General features: G+C 40.1%; 2 protein-coding genes across 3 annotated transcripts; one reads left to right on the forward strand and one right to left on the reverse strand.

Moving 5' to 3' along the window:
• Positions 1-606: 606 nt before the first annotated feature.
• On the reverse strand, positions 607-8,286 carry ube2g1a (ubiquitin-conjugating enzyme E2G 1a). The gene is made up of 6 exons (XM_084373953.1): positions 8,113-8,286; positions 5,655-5,757; positions 5,403-5,500; positions 3,996-4,174; positions 3,500-3,619; positions 607-1,877 (listed from the first exon to the last, which is right to left on the reverse strand). Exons 1-5 carry the CDS (start codon positions 8,156-8,158, stop codon positions 3,533-3,535), a joined length of 513 nt encoding a protein of 170 aa, XP_084230079.1. The 5' UTR covers positions 8,159-8,286; the 3' UTR covers positions 607-1,877; positions 3,500-3,532.
• Positions 8,287-8,394: 108 nt separating this feature from the next.
• Positions 8,395-19,414, forward strand: spns3 (SPNS lysolipid transporter 3, sphingosine-1-phosphate (putative)). 2 transcript variants are annotated; one of them, XM_084373951.1, is made up of 14 exons: positions 8,398-8,584; positions 11,149-11,360; positions 12,180-12,426; positions 12,515-12,580; positions 12,884-13,020; positions 13,401-13,552; positions 15,662-15,728; positions 15,823-15,965; positions 16,413-16,565; positions 16,664-16,853; positions 17,431-17,496; positions 17,588-17,686; positions 17,806-17,974; positions 18,814-19,414. In XM_084373951.1, exons 3-14 carry the CDS (start codon positions 12,201-12,203, stop codon positions 18,891-18,893), a joined length of 1,548 nt encoding a protein of 515 aa, XP_084230077.1. In that variant the 5' UTR covers positions 8,398-8,584; positions 11,149-11,360; positions 12,180-12,200; the 3' UTR covers positions 18,894-19,414. The 2 variants fall into 2 exon arrangements, with proteins under 2 accessions (XP_084230078.1, XP_084230077.1); XM_084373952.1 differs by lacking the exon at positions 18,814-19,414 and having other exon boundaries at positions 8,395-8,584; positions 17,803-17,893.
• The last annotated feature ends 519 nt before the right edge of the window (positions 19,415-19,933 follow it).

Here is a 19,933-nt window from a genome sequence, read left to right on the forward strand (position 1 = left end):
ACAATTCAAATTCTAAAACTTTTCTGGTTGCTTGTGTAGAGGCAAGATAAACCATTTTCACACCTGCTGGTGTCTGTGAGCCTCAACCAAAAATATATTATCTACACAGTTAACCTGCCATAATGTTACATTAGCTCTGATATTTCATATATTTGGCAGTGCGGTCTGTCAAAAATAACACTGGATTAATTAAGTGACTCTGATCCAAAAGCAATCTGTGAATAAAAACTGTTAACTGGCAGAGTTTATAAAAAAAATGGCAAAAGAAGAAACTGCAAGCTCTTGGCATAATCCCCTAAATCCATGAAAAACTATTCATGTAATTATACCAAAATACATAATCTGAAGCATGATCATGCTGAGAAAGCAGATGAGGGAGTTTAAGTTTAAACTTATGAAATGCTGTCCCGATATCTGCAATATTTAGTGGACATTTTCTTTAAAAAACTGGAAAATAAACCAGGATAAAATGGCCATCCTAAAAATAAATGCCAGTTGTGCAATGAAAACACTTTGTGTACATGAAAGGTTTCTGCTGTCTTTGTCATGAGCAATATGTAATTCATGTTGTATCCAAAACACGCCTTGATTAAATACACAAGTAAATATTGAAAAAAAGTCATATTTTAGAAGAACTCACTACAGGTGACAGGTTTCATGACATGAAAAATATACATCAGTATTTTGTCTTTGTACATTAGGCAAAACTGCAATAGTTCAGTGAGCAGATTATTCATGAGATCGTGGATCAGGGAGAAAGAGCGACAAACCAAAAGGGGCACACATACTGTATACACAAACACTCAAACATTCGCAAACAAAATCCCAGAAACATTCAGCAAAAAACAAACCAAAACAAAAAATACGATAAAGCATGCATAACAATTCCTACTGAGGACAACACAGAAGAGGAAAAGAGAGGCTGCTAAAAGAACAGAATATTGGAGAAGAGGACCTCAAAAATTAACATGTGTACACTTGATACTAGGGGAGTTATTGCTACACCAAATTGTTACCAATACCCTAATTATTCAGATTCCCTGTGTACTGGCTATTAAATAAATTCACACATCGGTGGTACACAATTTCTCCATCTTTTTCCAACATTTCTTAACACTTGATCAATGCAGGGTGAAGTGGCCAGGCATTTTATTAGGAGGCACTTTTGAAAAAAGATCAACAGAACTTAGCATGCACAAAAATTAAGGGGTACGTTGCCTTTCTTAAGTCAACTGAGCATGATGGTAAGACTTGTAACTGATAAAGAAAACAAAATCATTCGGTACACGTGTGTTGAGCTATGAGAATGTTAAAGAACCAACAAAATCAGCTGTGTATTCTAATATGGCGGTATTCCTCCTTCACCAGTCATTCACGTCTCACTTGAATCAATCAAGCTCTTCACAGGTGACATTCCTCCAACAGCATCACAATTATCTTTCTATTTAAAGACCTCCTGTTAAAATAATCTACAGAGAACTAATGCATGCTGGAGGTGAGAAAGGGAAAGTGAACAAAAATAAATCTATCTGAGCCAGCGCTACTCATTTGGTCTAAGTGTCTCGATGGATGGAAAGGGAGCTTATATATTATCCGGTTTAGTCTGTGCTATATACATGTCTTTACAATATCTTCCTGAATGTTGAAGCAGTTCATAGACTTGAAAAATGTTTTATCATCTTCTGGGTTGTTTGTGTTGTTTGTTTTTTTTTAGTTGGCACTTGCTTGGCGGTTTTCTGTCAGCCTTGGTAGTCTCTGTTATGTTCTATTGCAGCCTACAGTAGCCAGTCTGTTCCTGCCAAAATAAAGGAGGACAAGCCTGACGACAGGGTGGAAGAGTGCAGGAAACAGTGCCATGTTGATTTCCAATTGGAGACCTGTGGGAAAACACACATGTAATGACAGGAAAAAACGGTTAGGAAGCTGGCGAGACAGATTACACAAGTGATAACGTCAACAACAGGCACGGATATGAAATGATCAAAAAAGGGCAGCGTGTCAGACCAGGATGTGTGTGCAATTCAAAGTGTAAGTGTGAAGTGTATATTCCTTGAATTGCATGACTCAGATGACAGTTTAAGATGACTATCTTAACCGACACCAATCCTTTCATCTGAGTGGCTGTTACACTGTGACTAAGTTCAGTTGAATCAACACTTCTCTAAAACAGTTCCAAGAAAAACTAAACAGGAGAGCTTTCATGAGGCGAGGATTCATTGCAGGACTGTTGTGTCTGGATTCGTTTTGGTGTGGTGTACCTAATAAAACTGGCAACTAGTACCATTTTTCACATTAATTAGCATGCATATGCAGGATTTTTTAAACAAGGGTAAAACTGTCTAAAATTGGCCATTGATTCCGTTTCAATGCGAGCAGACGAGTTTGCCTTTCTGTGTATTTCTTTTTTTTTTTGTTCTTCTTGAGTGGCACATTTGTCATCACGAATGCGCCAGAAAACCAGGAACAGTGAAAGCAGCAGATCATAAGCATTAAAAGCATTAATCAATACAATTCTGAATTAAACTGCTTTTTTCCAGAGCTGATGATGGAAGATGCTAAGGAGTGACACATCCCACTTCTTTCTCATCTCTGTTCAGAGTTGCAGACATGCAGTAATGATCAGTCAGCTGGCAAGGATCAGGTTCTGACATGGAAGTCACAGACAATGTAAGGGTAGTTAATTTTTAAGTATATTTGACTAAAGTCTCTCTGTAAAACTGAGTGCTGACCGAGCCCTGTTTGAACAGAGACAAATGGAAAAGTATTAACAGGCCCCTACACGCATAACTGGCATCAAAGAACTAGCTGGGACAGAGGCTGACTGCTGCATCAACTTAGTCTCCTTTATCTCAGCCAGAAAGCTGCACTTGACACGTTCTACTTCTAAGTGAAATGAAATACCACTCTGCTGATATACTGTACAAACAGTTGTTATTATTAAGCAGCTCTTTGTTAAACCACTCTTGCTGATGTTACTGCCATTAATGGAGAATATGTCTGATAAAAAGTTGCAAATGGCCCTTATGAAAAGGCAGAGGAGAAACTGCACTAAAGTGGCGGGACACGCCGCACTGACTACACCCCCGGACACTCACCGACTTCCCTGACAATGCCTGACAGCTGACTGTTGGTCTGGTGTCTGGTGTCTAGAGGATTTTTACTTCAACATACATAATAGCATTGCGCCTGACAAGGGGCGAGAATTAGCATGTCCACCCAGGTGTTGTGTTGTCATGATAGTCGATCAGAGCTGGAGACTACTGCAGAGTCATTTGAGTGAATGCTGGCCTGATCCATTACCATTAAAGACAAAAGCCAGACGTTAGTTGTTATTTTTTGTCCAGTGTGAAAAGGGATGTCAGTGTAGTTCACATTTTAACTACAAGACCTTTTTTTCTTCAATTTACCTGGTGCAACAGGCGTCCATTTCTGAACAGCTGAAGTTAGTTGAGATTCATGAGCAAAAGGTTTTAAAATGGTGTAAGTGGAGAATACTTGCCCTGAAAACATGAAGCTAGATCGTTGCTAAATATCACTCAAACGCAGTCTCTTGGCTTTTTCGTACACAACGGGCAACTTTCCTTTTGAAGGCGCCGTGTCTGTCCTCCCTCCACTCTTTCTGCAGAGGGGAAAAAGGTAAAGACAATTTAGTTACCTAATATATACATACATCTTTTACTTTACTCCATTCTCTCTCTCGTAATTTCATCATTACATACAATTATGAGGTTTATTTAGAGTTTTACTCAAAGTCATTATAGATTTATTTATACAAAATCAAAATTAAGAATTTTTTGGAATAAATTCACTATTTAATACCATCCAAAACATAAGGCAGCAAATTCTTGGATTTCACTGTAATGTGTAGTTTCAAAAGGACAGACATATAGATATAAGATGACCATTAGACTTTGTTTTAAATAGAAAAGACTTGGAAAAATATTTTATTCAATTAACTATTCTAATCAACTTTTCTAACCTACAACTACACTTACTGCAGCATCCACATTTGCTGGTGAGTCGCCATTTGGGTCTGCCAGCATAGAGATAACACTAATCATGATGGTTTCCACTGTGTGGATAGGCAGCCAGCGCTCCTCTGGTTTCTCATAGCCATACTTGTCCTCCCCAGGCTCGTGCAAAATAGAAATACATACATCTCCATTCTTGTCAACTGGAAAAACAAACAAACATGTAAAATATCATTTATCCGCCAGAAAATGCTTTCGCCATTTCTGTGGTTTGATGTGACATTTAGCCAATAAGCTACCAAACTGATTTATGATATTGTTTGTAGGCAGGGCCTATGGAAAGTATCTGCCTCCACTTTGAGTCAATATTTCGCAGAGGCACCCTTGAGTCTACAGTATGTCTACAGTATCAGCTTTGTACATCTGAACAGTCCAATCTCGCCCCATTGTTCCTCACAAAGCTATCCAAATTCAATAAAACAGCATGGTGACAGTGAGTGAAGAGAAATGATCAAGTCCTACCACATGTAGTGCACTGGAGTCACATATACATTTTGACTTAGCCACTCCAGGAAATCAGCACTCTTGTTCCAAGTCCATTCCTGCATCACTTATCCTCATCATAATCCCTATCATTTATAAAGATTAAAAAAACATTTTCCACTTACTTGTGTTACTACTTGTTTAAAAAATACCAGTGTGAAACAGATTACATTTTCAAAAATTCAAAATGTGCAAAAACTCAGGGGTGCATCTTTTTCATACAACTGTTCAAACTATATAAAAAACATTAACATACTTTACAGATAATCTCTAACAGCGTAACATGCTGTAAGGAATAAAATATCATTAATATCCAACATAAGGCTACTCTTCTGTCTTCTGACCGTGCAGCATAAAGGTTTTCTTCTGAATGTTTTACTTTAAAAAAGGCAGGTGAAGATAATGAAGTAAGGCAATAAAGGGCATGATATGAGATTCAAGTTGACCCCCCCCAGCCTACATGTTTTGTTTGTGTTCATCTGATTGCCTTTTCACTTGTAATTGAACATAATTGTTTTTCTGTACATTTTTTTTTATTTTTTTTTATTATACAGACTCCCCCCATCTCCTTACACTCGGAGTCTGAGGGTTAATTATTTGTCAAAAAAGAGACAAAGCACAAAGTAAACAAAATAGGACAGATTTGATTGCAAACATTTTCTTTTTAAAATTTCCATAGATTTTGCGATGTCATTATTGTAAACTCACGATAATCATGTAGTGAAAATATAATATTGTGATAGCCCTAGTATTTAAACAAAAGGTAAAACCCTAATTTCTAAAATGGATCACTAAATTTACATCTTTGTGAAAGACATGCCCTCCACTTCCTCAAACAGGTCTACAAACAAGGGCAAAATCATCACAGTGTATTACACATGTACCTACCATTAGGATGCCAAATATCTGTGATGAATTTCATTTTAGGTGGCCTGAGAGGGTAGTCTTTGGGAAATGTCAGATGAGCTTTAAACACACCACCTTCACTGTGAAAAAAAAGGTCAAAGAGAAAAATCAATAGGTGAATACTGTACAAGTTTCAAAACAACCAGAGCAACGCTGACAATAAAAGTTGCTCAGAGCACAACATAATAACACATCTGTACTACCACATCTCATGCATGATAGTGTTAGACTTACTACAGTGTGTCTGGAGGCCCAATGATAAGGACTTCCCATCTGTAGAGATCATTGTCCTCAATCAGGCCTGCTGAGAATCCCTCCACTGGGTTTTTGTTCAGCTCTAGATATAAAAACAAATGCCAAAGTCAAATAAATGGTCAATGGCTCATATCATAGTACCTACAGCATGTTCACTGGACTGATGTTGTGCTTTTCTGAAGACTGCTGAGGAAACAACATAAGCCTTGTATTAGGAGACCTTGCCTGGGGCTTGAATCAGAACCAGCAGTGTGTTGAAACCACACACCACCCAAATAGTCCAAGGCCTCTTACTCAATCACACTACAATTCTCCAGATATGTTTTGCACTTTGCAAAACTTAACACATTATTTATATTTAGCGTTATTATTTATTGAAATACTGCATAAAGAAATATGATAACCACTCATAAAGGTGGTATCAGAATACTGATTCTGAGCAGGGATCCGAAATCTGTGAGAGATCAGTCTGTGGTTCTTTTAGGTACCATACTGAACTAGAAAGTGTGACAGTCCTATGTGCCTATCTGTTAGTTACAATGACATCTCAAACACTGCTAGTACATTTAGTTGAATGGGTCACAATGGGTCAAAGCTGAGAGCAGATCATGCAGATGATGTGGCCTTTAATAAAGATTTTTATGTCTATTCATAATCTCTGAGCGGTGAGGCATGAAAGAATATTTCCTTCTTTCTTCAATTCAAGAAATCTGAGGAAAACTAATTTTACCGAAACACATATCCAGATAGGTTCCCAACATTTCCCCTTACAAAGATTTCTTGCCATTTAAAAGACATTTTGGTCACCACTCCTTCTATATTTCATCCAATCTTCATAAAATGTTGTATTTAGCATATTTAAATGACCCATAAAAAAAGTGAATTCTGTTACATTCCCAGCCATATATCTTCAGATGTTGATAACTTAAAAATTGTTAACCCAGAGTAAAGCCAAGCTGGGGGCAAGCCAGGGTTGAATATCCGTGGAAAATGACAGAAATGTTTACATTCTGGAACGCCACATGACTGCTTTAGCTACATTTCACACTGTCAACTTTTAGCCCTGTGTTTTAGTCAATTTCCAAGTGATAACCATACAGATTTAGGGCTATACCTGCTCTGGAACATGGCCAGCGAGCCCTAACTTAGTACCAGGATTGTGCCAGAGTGCAAGCTTTCTAGGCCCGGGGCTAAATGAAGTGTAAAAAGCCCTTCAGTGCTTTCTAAATGGTTATTGTTTCTCAGTTGGCACACTAACCAGCATTTTACCTTCCTGCACTGTGTTAACAGTCATGTTTCAAAATAGATACTTCTGTGCTACAAGTGAAGTCTGACACTTTAACATAATTACTTGATGTCAGTCTGATAAAAACCTACAGGAGTTTCAATGCTACTTTAGAACACATTAAGTGCATGTATAAAACAACTAACAACATGCATTTTTCAATGAAAATTTACTTATTCCTTTATATCAATAGCCTCACTAACAAATCCACGTATGTATAAGAATATAATGAAATACTATGGGTAATTTAAATTTCTGACATTAAGCTAGTTGTCTTTTTTTCGGTCAAATCCCACATATTCAGGTCCAGGTCCATTACCCATCATTATGTGGATAACATCTGAAAATCTGCAAATGAGCACATTATGTCCCTGACAGGTTGCATATAGAATTTACAATCTTAAATAAAACCAGAAATGTAACATAAAACGTTAGCTACATGTTTCTTCAACTCAGCTGCCTTTATAAATTGGCTAATATCAGGGTAGCTAAATTTAATTCGCAACTGACTCTGCTAAAACAACGAATAAAGATAAGTTAGCTTGTTAGCTTGGGCTGCTGAAGCTAACAACAGTGACAGCGGCTAACTTGAGCCGACAGATGTAGCGAGTTGGCTAAATATGTTAACAATTCAATGTGGTTAGCACGGGAAACTGGGTCAACTAGTGCAACGCTGCTTAGATTTATGCATAAATACAGTCACTCGCATCACGTTAATCACATAAGTAGCAGACGTCATGTCATAATAAAGGAAAACACCACTTGTTATGTCAGGTAAAATATATGTAAACACATCGAGCCAGTCGACCCAGCTAGATGCTAACGGTAGGCTAATTGCTTTTAGCTAGCCCGACACTAGAAAGTCGTTGGGACTTCTGACAGCGGCTTTCAACTGAAATCAGTATGCAACGTCGCAGCACACATCTGAAAGAGTTGGTCTCCCTACAGACTAAAGGCGTTTATTTTTCATGAGACAACTGTGTCTGTCGACTTCCACTGCTACAATCTCCACGCAGTTTGTTTGTCATGGGACGTTAACGTTAGTGTGGAAGGTTCAAGAAAACAGTTTGCGCCAGCACCATCGTTTGAATCACAGCTAACGGTAGTGTTTAGCTAGGCATCCAGCATCAATTAACACCAAGGATTGATTACCTGCAAGCTGTCTCTTGAGTAACAGCGCTGACTGAGGCTCTGTCATAGTTTAACGAATGTAATGCAGCTATGTTCAATGGTAATATTTAGAGGTAGCGGCTTTAATTTAACGTTCACCAAACACTGCTCCGTCTCCTCTATTTTCCGTTTAGCATTCTCGTCATTCTTCTTCTTCTCCTTCTCCTGCTACTGCTACTGCTGCTACCGCTTCTTCTTCGTGGAAATGTTTGTTTTTTTACCGCAGCCGGCTTCCATTTTGATGTGTCACTGCCATCTTCTGGACATCCCGACGATCGCAGTCTTCTCGCATTTACTGCAACACCCCTGTCCTTCACAAAGAAAATAATAATAAGGAAAATTATATTAATTGTTTTCCAATCAAATGTCGTGCAGTCAGCTTGCTTCTTATAAACTCTAGGGGCTGACACGGCCACAGCGTAGAGCACGGAAAGGACAGAGGGATAAACTCAGTGTAAGTATCGTATTTTCCTCCATATTCGCTGTGCTACACCTACAATTTCCATATCAAATCACTTAGTTCACGGGGTGAGACTCACTGAAAGGTTATAGTCACACAAGAACACTGAGGCCTTTCATCAAACTGATGTGATATTAGAGCTCAGTGTTGGCTGCAGTACTCACAGTGGACACTAGATGACGCCAACTGACCTGATCGTGACAGCCTATGACATTAACTGCTATTCTCATTAAACACTAATATCACAACGTAGCCTACTTCTTCATGCAAAAGAGAGTTGATCACAGACCTTGACTAGGATGTGCTTTCATTTTTCTGTTGGAGGAAGTGGCAGATCGTAATCACAAATACTTGTTAAGATGTGAGCACAAATGCAGCTGTGTTGGTGAACTGGTAACCGCACGTCTATCTTTTTGTCACATACAGTAGACTGTTAGCCATATATTTGACAGGACAGCTAGCACGCTACAGAAGTAGTTAGGTGACAGTTGACCCTGTGGCAGTGCTGCAGGGTAGGTTTAACATGTTGCCACACAAAAATAAGTTTTTGTTCGTAAGTTCAACACATGGGATGAACTTTTTATTTTTTCGCTAGCTAATCAGATGGAATGTAAGCTAGCTAGCAAATGTTTGTAATTTAGAGGAATTATAATATTCATAAGATTCATAACCTACATAGCACTCATAATACATACTCGTTTTCCACTTTTAATACATTTGAAAGTAATAAAATCGAGAGATAGTACAGTGTTTGACACTTCTGCCAGAGTATGGCAACACCACTAGGACAAACTGCACAAGTACCCCTTTTCAACCAAAGTGAACCAAGTGCTGGTTCTGGACTGATGCTAGTGCTGGTTCAAAGTTGGTTCAACCTGTGAACCTGTAAACTGGTTTGCTTTCCCACAGGCATGATAGCCACCACAGAGGCATGTCATTTAGTCACTGTATACGTCTCCAATTTCCCAGCATTGTTAGGAACAACTATTACCCCTTTTCCACTGGTCAAAAATCTCACTTTATACCGTTAAGATCGGGCTTTTGTGTGCAATGGGAATGTGTAAACTCGGCATTTACACCCGGGTCAAGTAACCCTGCAGCAGACACGAGTTTTTATCACCTCGGCTCGGCTTTGATCTAAAAGTAAGACCCGGGTGAACATGCTAAATTCCGCTACGTGAAGTGATGACGCTTTATCAACATTCGGTGGTGGCACGTAAATAAGGAGGGAATTTGGGATGCAGCCTATTCAAGGACATTTTTATTTATTACTGGACACAGCGTTGGAGGCGGAGCCCCCTTCCTTCCTTCCTATGAAAGCTGCTCAGTCGTGTTTTGAAGCCAAAAAATCTCGACTTCCCGGGTATGAAAATACCTGAATCGTCGACCAAGACTAACTTCCGGTTTGGCGCCCGGCTAACTTTAATGGGGAGAAAATAATTTTATAGTGCGGCTCGTCTACACTTTCCAAATGTAGACCCACTAATTTCGGTGGAAAAGCGGTACATGTAACTGTGAAACTCAGAAGAGATATGACTACATTGACTCTTCACAAGTATTGTTTCTGGCTTTGCATGCTTACATTTTGTTTATTCTCCCATGGATAGGTCAGAACACGCTTTTTTTCCTTATCTTCAACCTGTTTTTCCTCTTGATAGTATCAGGGAGAACTTGAGTTAGTAGTTTTTCCTGTTCGGCCGTCGTCGGTGTAGGTACCAACACAGCAGGATCTTGCTCTCTGCTGTTCCCCAAACAGACAGGGCCACCTCTGTCCTGATTGGATGAAGTAGGCAGGGATATGGGAGGTCAGTTCTTGAAACAGAGGCGTTCACTTCACTATGTCACAGATAGCAAAGCACTTCACAGAACCCTCTGTTCTGTTCACTCTCTCAGCTGAAGATGTTCAGGATAAAAGTTCTGCTCAGTTTTTTAAAACTTAGTCTGGACTTAGTCTTTGTGTGCATGAAAACAAGTTGGGCGGAAATCTTTCACATAGCTTGTTTGAAGACAAATCATTTTCCTCGCACGAGAAAGCACGAAAGAGCCAGTTTTTTCACAGTCACAACCTCATTGACTGCGGCGAAACAAAGGCTGTAGCATTTTAGTACACTTACATTATTATATATATCAGGCCTCCAATTGAACAGCTGTTTCAGACCACAGTTTGGCTGAGAGTTAAGGAAAAACAATTAAAAAATCAGTATCACTTTTCTCAGCTGTCTGCAGGGATGCCCCAATTAGATTTTCTTCAAATGTATTTTAAGGCACAAAATTGTTCTAAAGTTCAAGTCACAAGTTAGTTTGGTTGATGGGCTGTACCACTTTTCAGTTATCCATTACCTAATATGACAAAAAATGGCACCGGTCACCATAATGTATCAGAGGCAGTATCTCTTTTCCAAAATGCTGATGATTAAACAGCAGACAGAGCTGAAAGTGGTAATTAATCTATAACTCACCACCTGACACCCACATCCCCTTTGTTCTTCTGCTGTGTGAATTGCATGTGAGAATGAAAATGAAAATGAAAAAAAAAGCCACATTTGACTTGTTTACAGCGTTGCGTCAGTGAAGATCTGTGTGAAAGCATATGACCAACCCAGAGTGGGCTGTTCCCTTTGCTAACTCAATATCTCCTGAGGCACGTTAGAGCTACGGCCTCTGTTAGCTTCTTCAAGCCTCAGGGACACACTGAGCCAACAGCCTCTGACTACTGCAAACATGGAGTGAAGTGAGAACATTACAGAAGCAGGACCTCATCGACAAGCACGTGAGACTATTTTTTATCTACATTTTAGTTCATAGAGACAGTTTTGACAGAAGGAAACTGAAGGTTTATATCTGTATGATATGATTACATCAACAGCTGTATCAGTGTCAGTGTTTGGTAAACAGAGCAGGGTCGTAGGTTGTTGCAGACAAAGTTTACAGAGCAACTAAATTGCACTAAGTTGTTTAGAGGAAGTGTTTCATGCACAATAGTGTCATTGTAATCACTGCACTGACTCTCTAACCAGGTCAGATTGCATGCCAGCCTCTTACACCATGCTGCAAATAATGCTTTTATTTAATAATCACTATAATAACCCAGAAAACGTCACTGTTCGGTCATTGTGGTATTACAAGAATTGAAAAGAATTTGACTCATAATCCTCCTTCTCCTTTTCCATCTCTATTTTGACACAGTTTGTGTGCAACAAACAGTTTTGTAATTGCCTTCTGTGTCATAAGGGCTATTTCTTAAGTGTTTTCACAAACCACGTTAACCAATTTACCCAGAACTAGACTATGTGTGCGGCACAGGACTTCAAAAACAACCCTCTGCTCACTGTGTGCCATCAGGCTGATACATGTACAGTGAGGTAGAAACAGTCTCTTAATCTTCTGTGATATAATCAGACTTGATCTTCGAGATGAAAGCAAGAAATGCAACCTCCCCTGCTCCTTTACAGACAGTGTCCTTCAGTCCTGTTGCTGAGCTTTATTGAGTTCTCTCATTACAATTGTTGCCAAACTGTGCACGAGCTGAACCACAGAGGGGAAACAATTTCTCTCGAACTAGGACATACTGTACATGCTCTGTTCCCAGGTGAAGAGAGAGCCGCTCACCATGGAGCCAAACGGATCAGTGTCGCCCCCCCTGGACAGACCCCGATGGAGCCGGTGCTCCAGCTCTGGTCTACGTTATGGCTCTTTTGTAAACAGCCTCTCATCACTCGCACCAGAGGTAGAAGCAGTGGGGAAACCAGCTAAAACACCTCGACGCTCCTATATAGCTGTAGCTGTGCTCTGCTACATCAACCTGATCAACTACATGGAACGGTACACAATAGCAGGTTGGATGATCTCTTGTGCACACATGACAACACTGCCTGTAAACAGACAGCCTTTAGTTGACTTACACATTGTTTTCCTGTCATACAGGTGTGCTCCTCAACATTCAGAAATTCTTTAACAAGAGCGACAGCACTGCGGCACTTCTGCAAACAGGTACGATGGTGCATCTCCTCAATAGACACACACACACACACACACACACACACACACACACACACACACACAAACCATCTCTATTTCCTGCACTACTTAAGATGACCTTGTGTAACGTGCTGCAAATGAATTTCACAGCGCTGTTGGTACGGACAGAAATGTGGAATCAGACACTCACTCACACACACGAGTGTTTGACACTTTTAGATGCTGAATGACACATAGATCTACTTTGATAGTTAGTTTTACTTTGAGTGTTATGAGTGGGTTTTCTTCAAGTCATTCTCATTCATGTACTTGCAGTCTTCATCTGCAGTTTCTTACTCCTGGCCCCTCTCTTCGGTTACCTTGGGGACCGCTACAACCGCAAGTACATCATGGTCGCTGGATTGAGCATCTGGCTTGTGACTGCAGCCAGCAGCTCCTTTGTCATTGAGACGGTGAGTGCAAAAATAGATGTGTGGACATTTATAAGAGCGAGAAAGAAGAAGCAACAAGATGACACGAAGCTACTTCCTGTGGCGCATCAATTTTTTTCTTCCTCTATTTGACTTCATCATGCATTTACTTTTCAAATAGAAATGACCCTCAGGTTCAGAGAGTGTCTGATGGGAGGTTAGTCATTCCAGATATTTATTGTCAGGGCTACAAACAAAAGCCCATTTAAATGGACGTTTAAGCACATGAGTGACTGAACTGTAAATTTTGTTAATTTAATTAGCGTACAGCAAGGACCTCAACGTGAAGTACAATAGAGCAAATCCATTGTATTCTACAGTTACTTTAGTAAATAAAAGCGAATTTGTCTTGATCCCTTTAGCAATTCTGGCTCCTGATGCTGTTGCGAGGCGTGGTCGGGGTCGGAGAGGCCAGCTACTCCACCATTGCTCCAACCATCATCGGTGACCTTTTTAGTGGGGCTCAACGGAGCGCCATGATCTGTCTCTTCTACATCTTTATCCCTGTCGGAAGGTTAGAAACCAACACCATCTAAGTCCGCAACAACTATGTGCAGCATTTTTTTAATCGTCCATTAACTCACCATCATTTATTGTTGTGTGGGAGTGCATTTGAAAGCACAGTTTGTGCCGACATGTCTTGTGAATGGTGCCTTCACTGCTGATGGAAAACTCCAGCATTTGAAATTTGAGGGTCAACTGGACAACATTTTCCATGTAGTGATAACAGAGCCATGGTCGTGACAACAACATCAAGTTTCGCCCTGCAAGTTAATTTTCACAATCTGCTGAAATAGAAATTGCTTTAACGTTTTAAGTTATGAATTGGTTGAGAAGAGGCAGACAGTAGTGTAAAGGGATTTCTTTAAGCAAACCAACTTCCTCCTGAATCACAGACTTTAAACAGTTCGAAGAGAAACCAACACACAAAAAGGGTAGTTTCTTTTCTTGAAATACCACAAGACCACTTCTCTATCCTGGAAAAGAAAGAAACAACTGGATTTTCAAAGAAAACTTAAGAAGGCAAACATCCTGTGCCAAGTTCTGGTTAAAGGTCCCACACAGCTCACTTTCAGGTTCATACTTTTATTTGGGTTGAAAAATACAAAACATACAGAAAATAATGTTTTTTCTCACACTCTCCATTGTAGCACCTCTATTCACCCTCTGTCTGAATGATCCCTGCTTTGTCTCTTTAAGGCCACTATCCCGAAAAGACCAGTCTGCAATGATTGGTCAGCTCTCACAGGCCTGAGCAGACACTACCAAATGTACTTCTGCATCAGCTCTGCTGGTGTTTTTGGTCACGACGGAGGGTGGTGACTGTATATTTGTGACATTACATCCTTATGGAAGTCTTGTTTAAATGCACAATTTCTGAATGCGGGCCACGTGAATTTCTTAGTGGATTGATGTTTCATACTTCTGCAGTGTTTATAAAGCATATGCCCTGTTTCATAATCAACAAATCATAGAAATCTACCTTTCTACTATTTAGGACTATTGATTTTTATAGAGGAGCAATAGAAAGGATGCTTTCTATTGCTCCTCTATAAAAATCAATAGACTGACTGATAACATTACAAAGTGGCAGGGTTTGTGCGGGGGCCCAGGACAGGAGGATTTTGCAGTATGACAGCACTGATACCCATCTAGCGAGCATCAAGTAAAGTGAGGTTCACAAAGGATGTGAACAAACCACCACAGCCACAGCCTTTATGTTGTTCCAGTTTTACATATAACAGTTGGTGAGAAAGGCCCCAGTTTCATGGTGTCTTGACTTTATTTCATCAGAAGATTTATTCTGATGAGCCAAGGACTTAGTACTTTCACAGAGTTTTTATGCAGAAGAGAATCTCGCTGACTCTCAAAACATGGTGAAATTGGTTATCTGTACTCGATATTTGCTTTGCTGTTCCAAGGTAGAGTACAAAGTGATTCAGAGGAGTATGTGTTACACCAGGCTTCCTCTATGCTTACATGAAACAGTTATCGTAACAGTCATGCTGAACTTACACAATATCTGCTGGAAACAATAGGATGTGAAATGGTACTGACCGGGTGAAAATGGGCGCGTTGTACACTTAATATAACTTACATCACAGGTTACAGAAGTCACACTATGAATTTAAATAAGTCATTAGTAAAATAATAAGTTCTCATGTAAAACTGTGACCACATGTTCACCTGTTTGGCAAGCAATACAGAAGTATCCAGTGCTGCACGGCAGACTACAAAGCAGCTGGTTTCAGCAGGCGGTGAAATTCTTGAATTCATCCTCCGCCTCCAACCATAAAATATAGTTTATATTTATGATGTATTGATTGATTGATCGATTGATTGAAATCTTTATTTCGAACATGTACTTTTTTTTTCATAAACAAATGAAACAAAAGAGTAGTGCATATGAAAACAGGCAATTCTAATGACGAATGTTCGAAAAGGAGGGGGAAGAAGTGTGAACTTATCTAGACTTATCAGTAACAACTTGAGTTCCGTTGTACAACCCTGTGTTGTAGAATGATAAGTAAATGAACTTTGTATTTGTACACGTTTAATGTGTTGTTAAGCTTGTTAATGGCATCATGAATACTCAATTTGTTACCATTGGGTGTGTTTTCAGTGGTCTTGGATACATAACAGGCGCAGGGATTGCTAATGTCACAGGGGACTGGCGCTGGGCCCTCAGGGTGAGAACGTTTAAACTATCAGAAAATGTAAATGGTAGCTGAGCACTGACAGATACAGAGTGACAGATATCTTCACAGTCTGCTGTGTTCACAGATCACACCCATCCTGGGTGGAGTGGGACTCATCTTGCTGACCCTCTTATGCCCTAACCCACCCAGAGGTGCTGCTGAAACCCAGGGAGAGGGAGTTGCATTGCAGAGCTCTTACCTGGAGGACGTCAAGTATCTTCTGAAAAAGTACGACGTGGGAACTAATACGGGATTAATACTATAGCCTGGACGGTCCTGGATTTATTAGGCCACTCCACATATTGATTGAGAGTGTTAAAAAAAATTCATAGTATGATATATCAGGCAATATTCATTTGTTCATTTAAACATGACAAAAACAAATATCTTTGATAAGAATACCTTTAATTTGGACGTTAAAGAATTGTGACCAGGACAGAAAATAAACATGTCAGTGCTCTCTGGTGGACAAACTATGTCATGGCATTACTTTTTCTATATGATGTCATTATTTTGGCATGACTGTTCTACAATTTTTGGTTAATTTATATACCACTATATCTGTAATAAGCTGATATTAGTTGATAAATTGGCCTTTGCATTGTTCCTTAAAGTTCACAAAGATATGATTGTTGATTGATATTTACTCGTCTCTTTCTGTTACTCTTACCTTAGTAAAAGTTACGTGTGGTCAACGCTGGGAGTGACAGCTACGGCCTTCCTCGTCGGAGCCCTGGGTTTCTGGACGCCTACTTTTCTGTCCAGAGCTCAGGTCTTTCAGGGAATCCGACCGGCATGCATCCAAGAGCCCTGCAACCCCACAGACAGGTGCAGCATGACCTCTGACCTGCATCATCTTTCATTTATTTAATTTCCTTTAAAGTCGCAACAAAGTTTTAACAATGCTGCTTCTGCTCCCTGTACAGTTACATCTTCGGAGCTGTGACGGTGGTGACGGGCATTATGGGAGGGTGTCTCGGCACGCTCTTATCTCGGTGGTTAAGCAAAATGAGGTCGAATGCGGACCCACTCATCTGTGCAGTAGGCCTGCTGGGATCAGCCCCCTGCCTCTTTATCGCCATCTTTGTGGCGTCAGCAAGCATTCCCACCACTTATGTAAGAGTTAAACATTTTCCTTTGCCTTTTACCAAATCAAACCTGCCAAATGCAACTTATTCCACTTACAGTAGTATTGTTCTGAACAAAGGAAGAGATTATCTATTATGTACCAGTTTCTACAATAATGGAAGTAGGAAATAATAGAATCTTCAGATGTCAGGATTCTCCGTACCCGTGGTGAAGAAAGCACACAGTTGGAGACTTGTTGAATTTTGTTCCGAAAAAATGAATGGTGTCAACCATCAATGGTGAATCACTATGACTTCAACCTTTCCTTCAGTTTTTCAGAAGATTTTTCATCAAATTCACTGAATTTGATTTTAAATTCTAGTCAAGAGGTCAACGCTTCACTCAACATGTCCAGATGAGCTAGGCGTGCTGTCGTCAGGATAACTGTCACAGTGAGATCAAAGAAGGTGGACCCAAATGCACAAGACACAGGCAGGAATAAAAGTTGCGATAAAATCAAAAAAAGGAAGAACGAGAGACATTTTCAGGAGAATATCAGATACAATATCGATATCAGACATTATTAATGTCTAGACTGATCAGTTGCTTGAATGTCTCATTTCAGGTATTCATTTTCATAGGTGAGGTACTGATATCACTGAACTGGGCTGTCATGGCCGATATACTGCTGGTGAGTTTGAAAGGTGCATGTTGTGACAAAAATAAGAAACAGTCTGCTGAAACTTGAAGCCAACCCGTTTTGTGTTATCTTTTCACATCAGTACGTTGTCATACCAACCAGACGGGCCACAGCCGAGGCTCTCCAGATTTCAGTCTGTCATCTCCTGGGTGACGCTGGGAGTCCTTACCTCGTGGGAGTGGTGAGATATACTTCTACTTTCCCCCCTTACATTTAACAGCACTGTTTCATGGGGCTTGAGTAAATCACTTGTCTGTGTATCATTAAGGAATAATGCTGTCTTCACACCTGTATCAGTAGATATCTGATGCCATACGCGAACAAAAACCTGAGACTGATTGGAGCTTCCACAGTCTGAAGTACAGCCTGCTGGTCTGCGTATGTGTCGGGGTCCTGGGCGGTGTGTTTTTCCTCATGACTGCCCTCTTCATCGCTGACGACAGGAAGGCCGCTCAGAGACTGGTTGATGGTATGTGTAGGTCTGCTGTTCTTCTGAGGTTTGGGTGCTAAAATCAACATATTCTGAGAGTTTTCAGTTTTGTTTTTTGGCGCAGGGTGTATGTGTGGAAGTCTGTTAAGTCCTCACCATTGTGTATTGTTGTTACTCTCCCAGTCTCTGGCCCTTCCTGAACAACAGCCCTCTATTCATCTCACTTACTACAAGATAGCACCGATCCTTATTCAGTTAAGAACAAATTCTCCTTATCTGCACACATGCCCCAAGAACACAACTGGCAGTCTAGTTTTTTTGGCGTAAGGGGAGAAGATGGGCGTAATTTGATATAGACAACATTGTGTCTCTCGTTTGGATGTGAGTTGACCTCATTCCCTCCATTCTGTTGGACTGAGGCAGCTGCGCCAACAGGGCGACTTAGCTGGCATCACCGTAGCAGATAAGAGCTAACAGGGTCTGACACGCACTTCTCTGATCCTGCGCCAACTACTGTGTGTTAGTGTGTGTGTGTGTGTGTGTGTGTGTGTGTGTGTGTGTCAACCCTATTGCCAGAATAATGTAATGTAATGTTGCCAGGTAATGTACGTTTCTGCGAGCCCCGAAGGTGTTGAAACTTAACAATTTCTTATGCTGCAACTTTCTGTTTCTTTGGGTTCAACTCGCTGTGCTCATGCGCTGGTTACTGTAGGTTTAGGGACAAAAAAACACTCCTTCAGGGTTAGGAAAAAGTTCAGAATACCTGCTTCCGTAGCCACAAACACAGTTGGAAAATGTCCCCACATCTCTTGAACAGGCTTACAAATGTTACAAATGTGTGTGTGTGTGTGTGTGTGTGTGTGTGTGTGTGTTAACAGAAGATCCTTCAGCTCAGCCTGGCCCTGCTGCACCTGAGCCCTCTGAGCCCCCCCTGGAACTGAGCAACAAGGAGAAATGAGCACTGCTGGACCAAAGCAACCATGCCGTTAATTTATCTGTAAATATTAGAAGTGAAGTTAAAATCTACTGTTGTCATGGACAGCAGGATTTTGGAGACGACTTGAAGAGGTCCGGTTTTATCACCTTGCTGCCACACGCCGATGACAAATGGAGAGAAAACTGTTAAATTCACACCGTCAGACTTTTTAAACGATATGTTCGTCCGTTCACTTAAGTTTGAATTGTATTTCGTATAGTTGAAGTCAGTTTTACTGTGTACATCCCAAAATATTGAATCACAAAGTTCACAGAGCTTTACAACTGTTGGACCACTGGACCCTCGATTCAGATAAGAGAAAACTCATTCAAACAGAGGAGCAAAGGAACAAACTGTGGAATCATTTTGACAGAATCAAATTATTACTTATGGCAGTATTACCTCACCTTCAGGTGCACTGTGCAGTGTTCAAAAGTAAATGCTTATATTTTCAGAAAGAAAATGTTTTTAACTTCTAAATAAATTTTCAAGCAAAAACGTGACTGATTATTCTCTTCTTTCCAACCAATCTATCTATCTATCTATCTATCTATCTATCTATCTATCTATCTATCTATCTATCTATATATCTATCTATCTATCTAGACATAATAGATATTTCAGTATTTTTTGTTTTAATTTAAATTTGGATGTCAACAGATGACCCCTCTGTTGACCCTTCAGGCTGGGAGTTCTGCTTGATGCATCAACATTAACAATATAATAATGTCAGATAGAGTCGTATGTCAGTCACAGGCCACATTTTACTGCAGAACAAGTACTTACAATGATGAAACAAAATAGACGTTTTAGTGCAGCTTCTTTCTTCAGGCTGTGAGACCCCTTAATTTATACTCCACCATGAAATTTTTTTTTTATTTTTCGAATTAAGTAAGCACTAAGTGAGCACTTCTTCCTCCACTGTTTTTGAAGGTACAAAAAGCGACTGGATAAAGATAGTTGACTGTTGAGTCTCAACTATCTTACGAATTGCACCTTTCATGTTTTAAGTACAGCCAACA

The sequence above is a fragment of the Pagrus pagrus genome, assembly GCF_965226575.1.
Source record: "Pagrus pagrus genome assembly, chromosome: 14".
Classification (NCBI taxonomy): Eukaryota; Metazoa; Chordata; class Actinopteri; order Spariformes; family Sparidae; genus Pagrus; species Pagrus pagrus.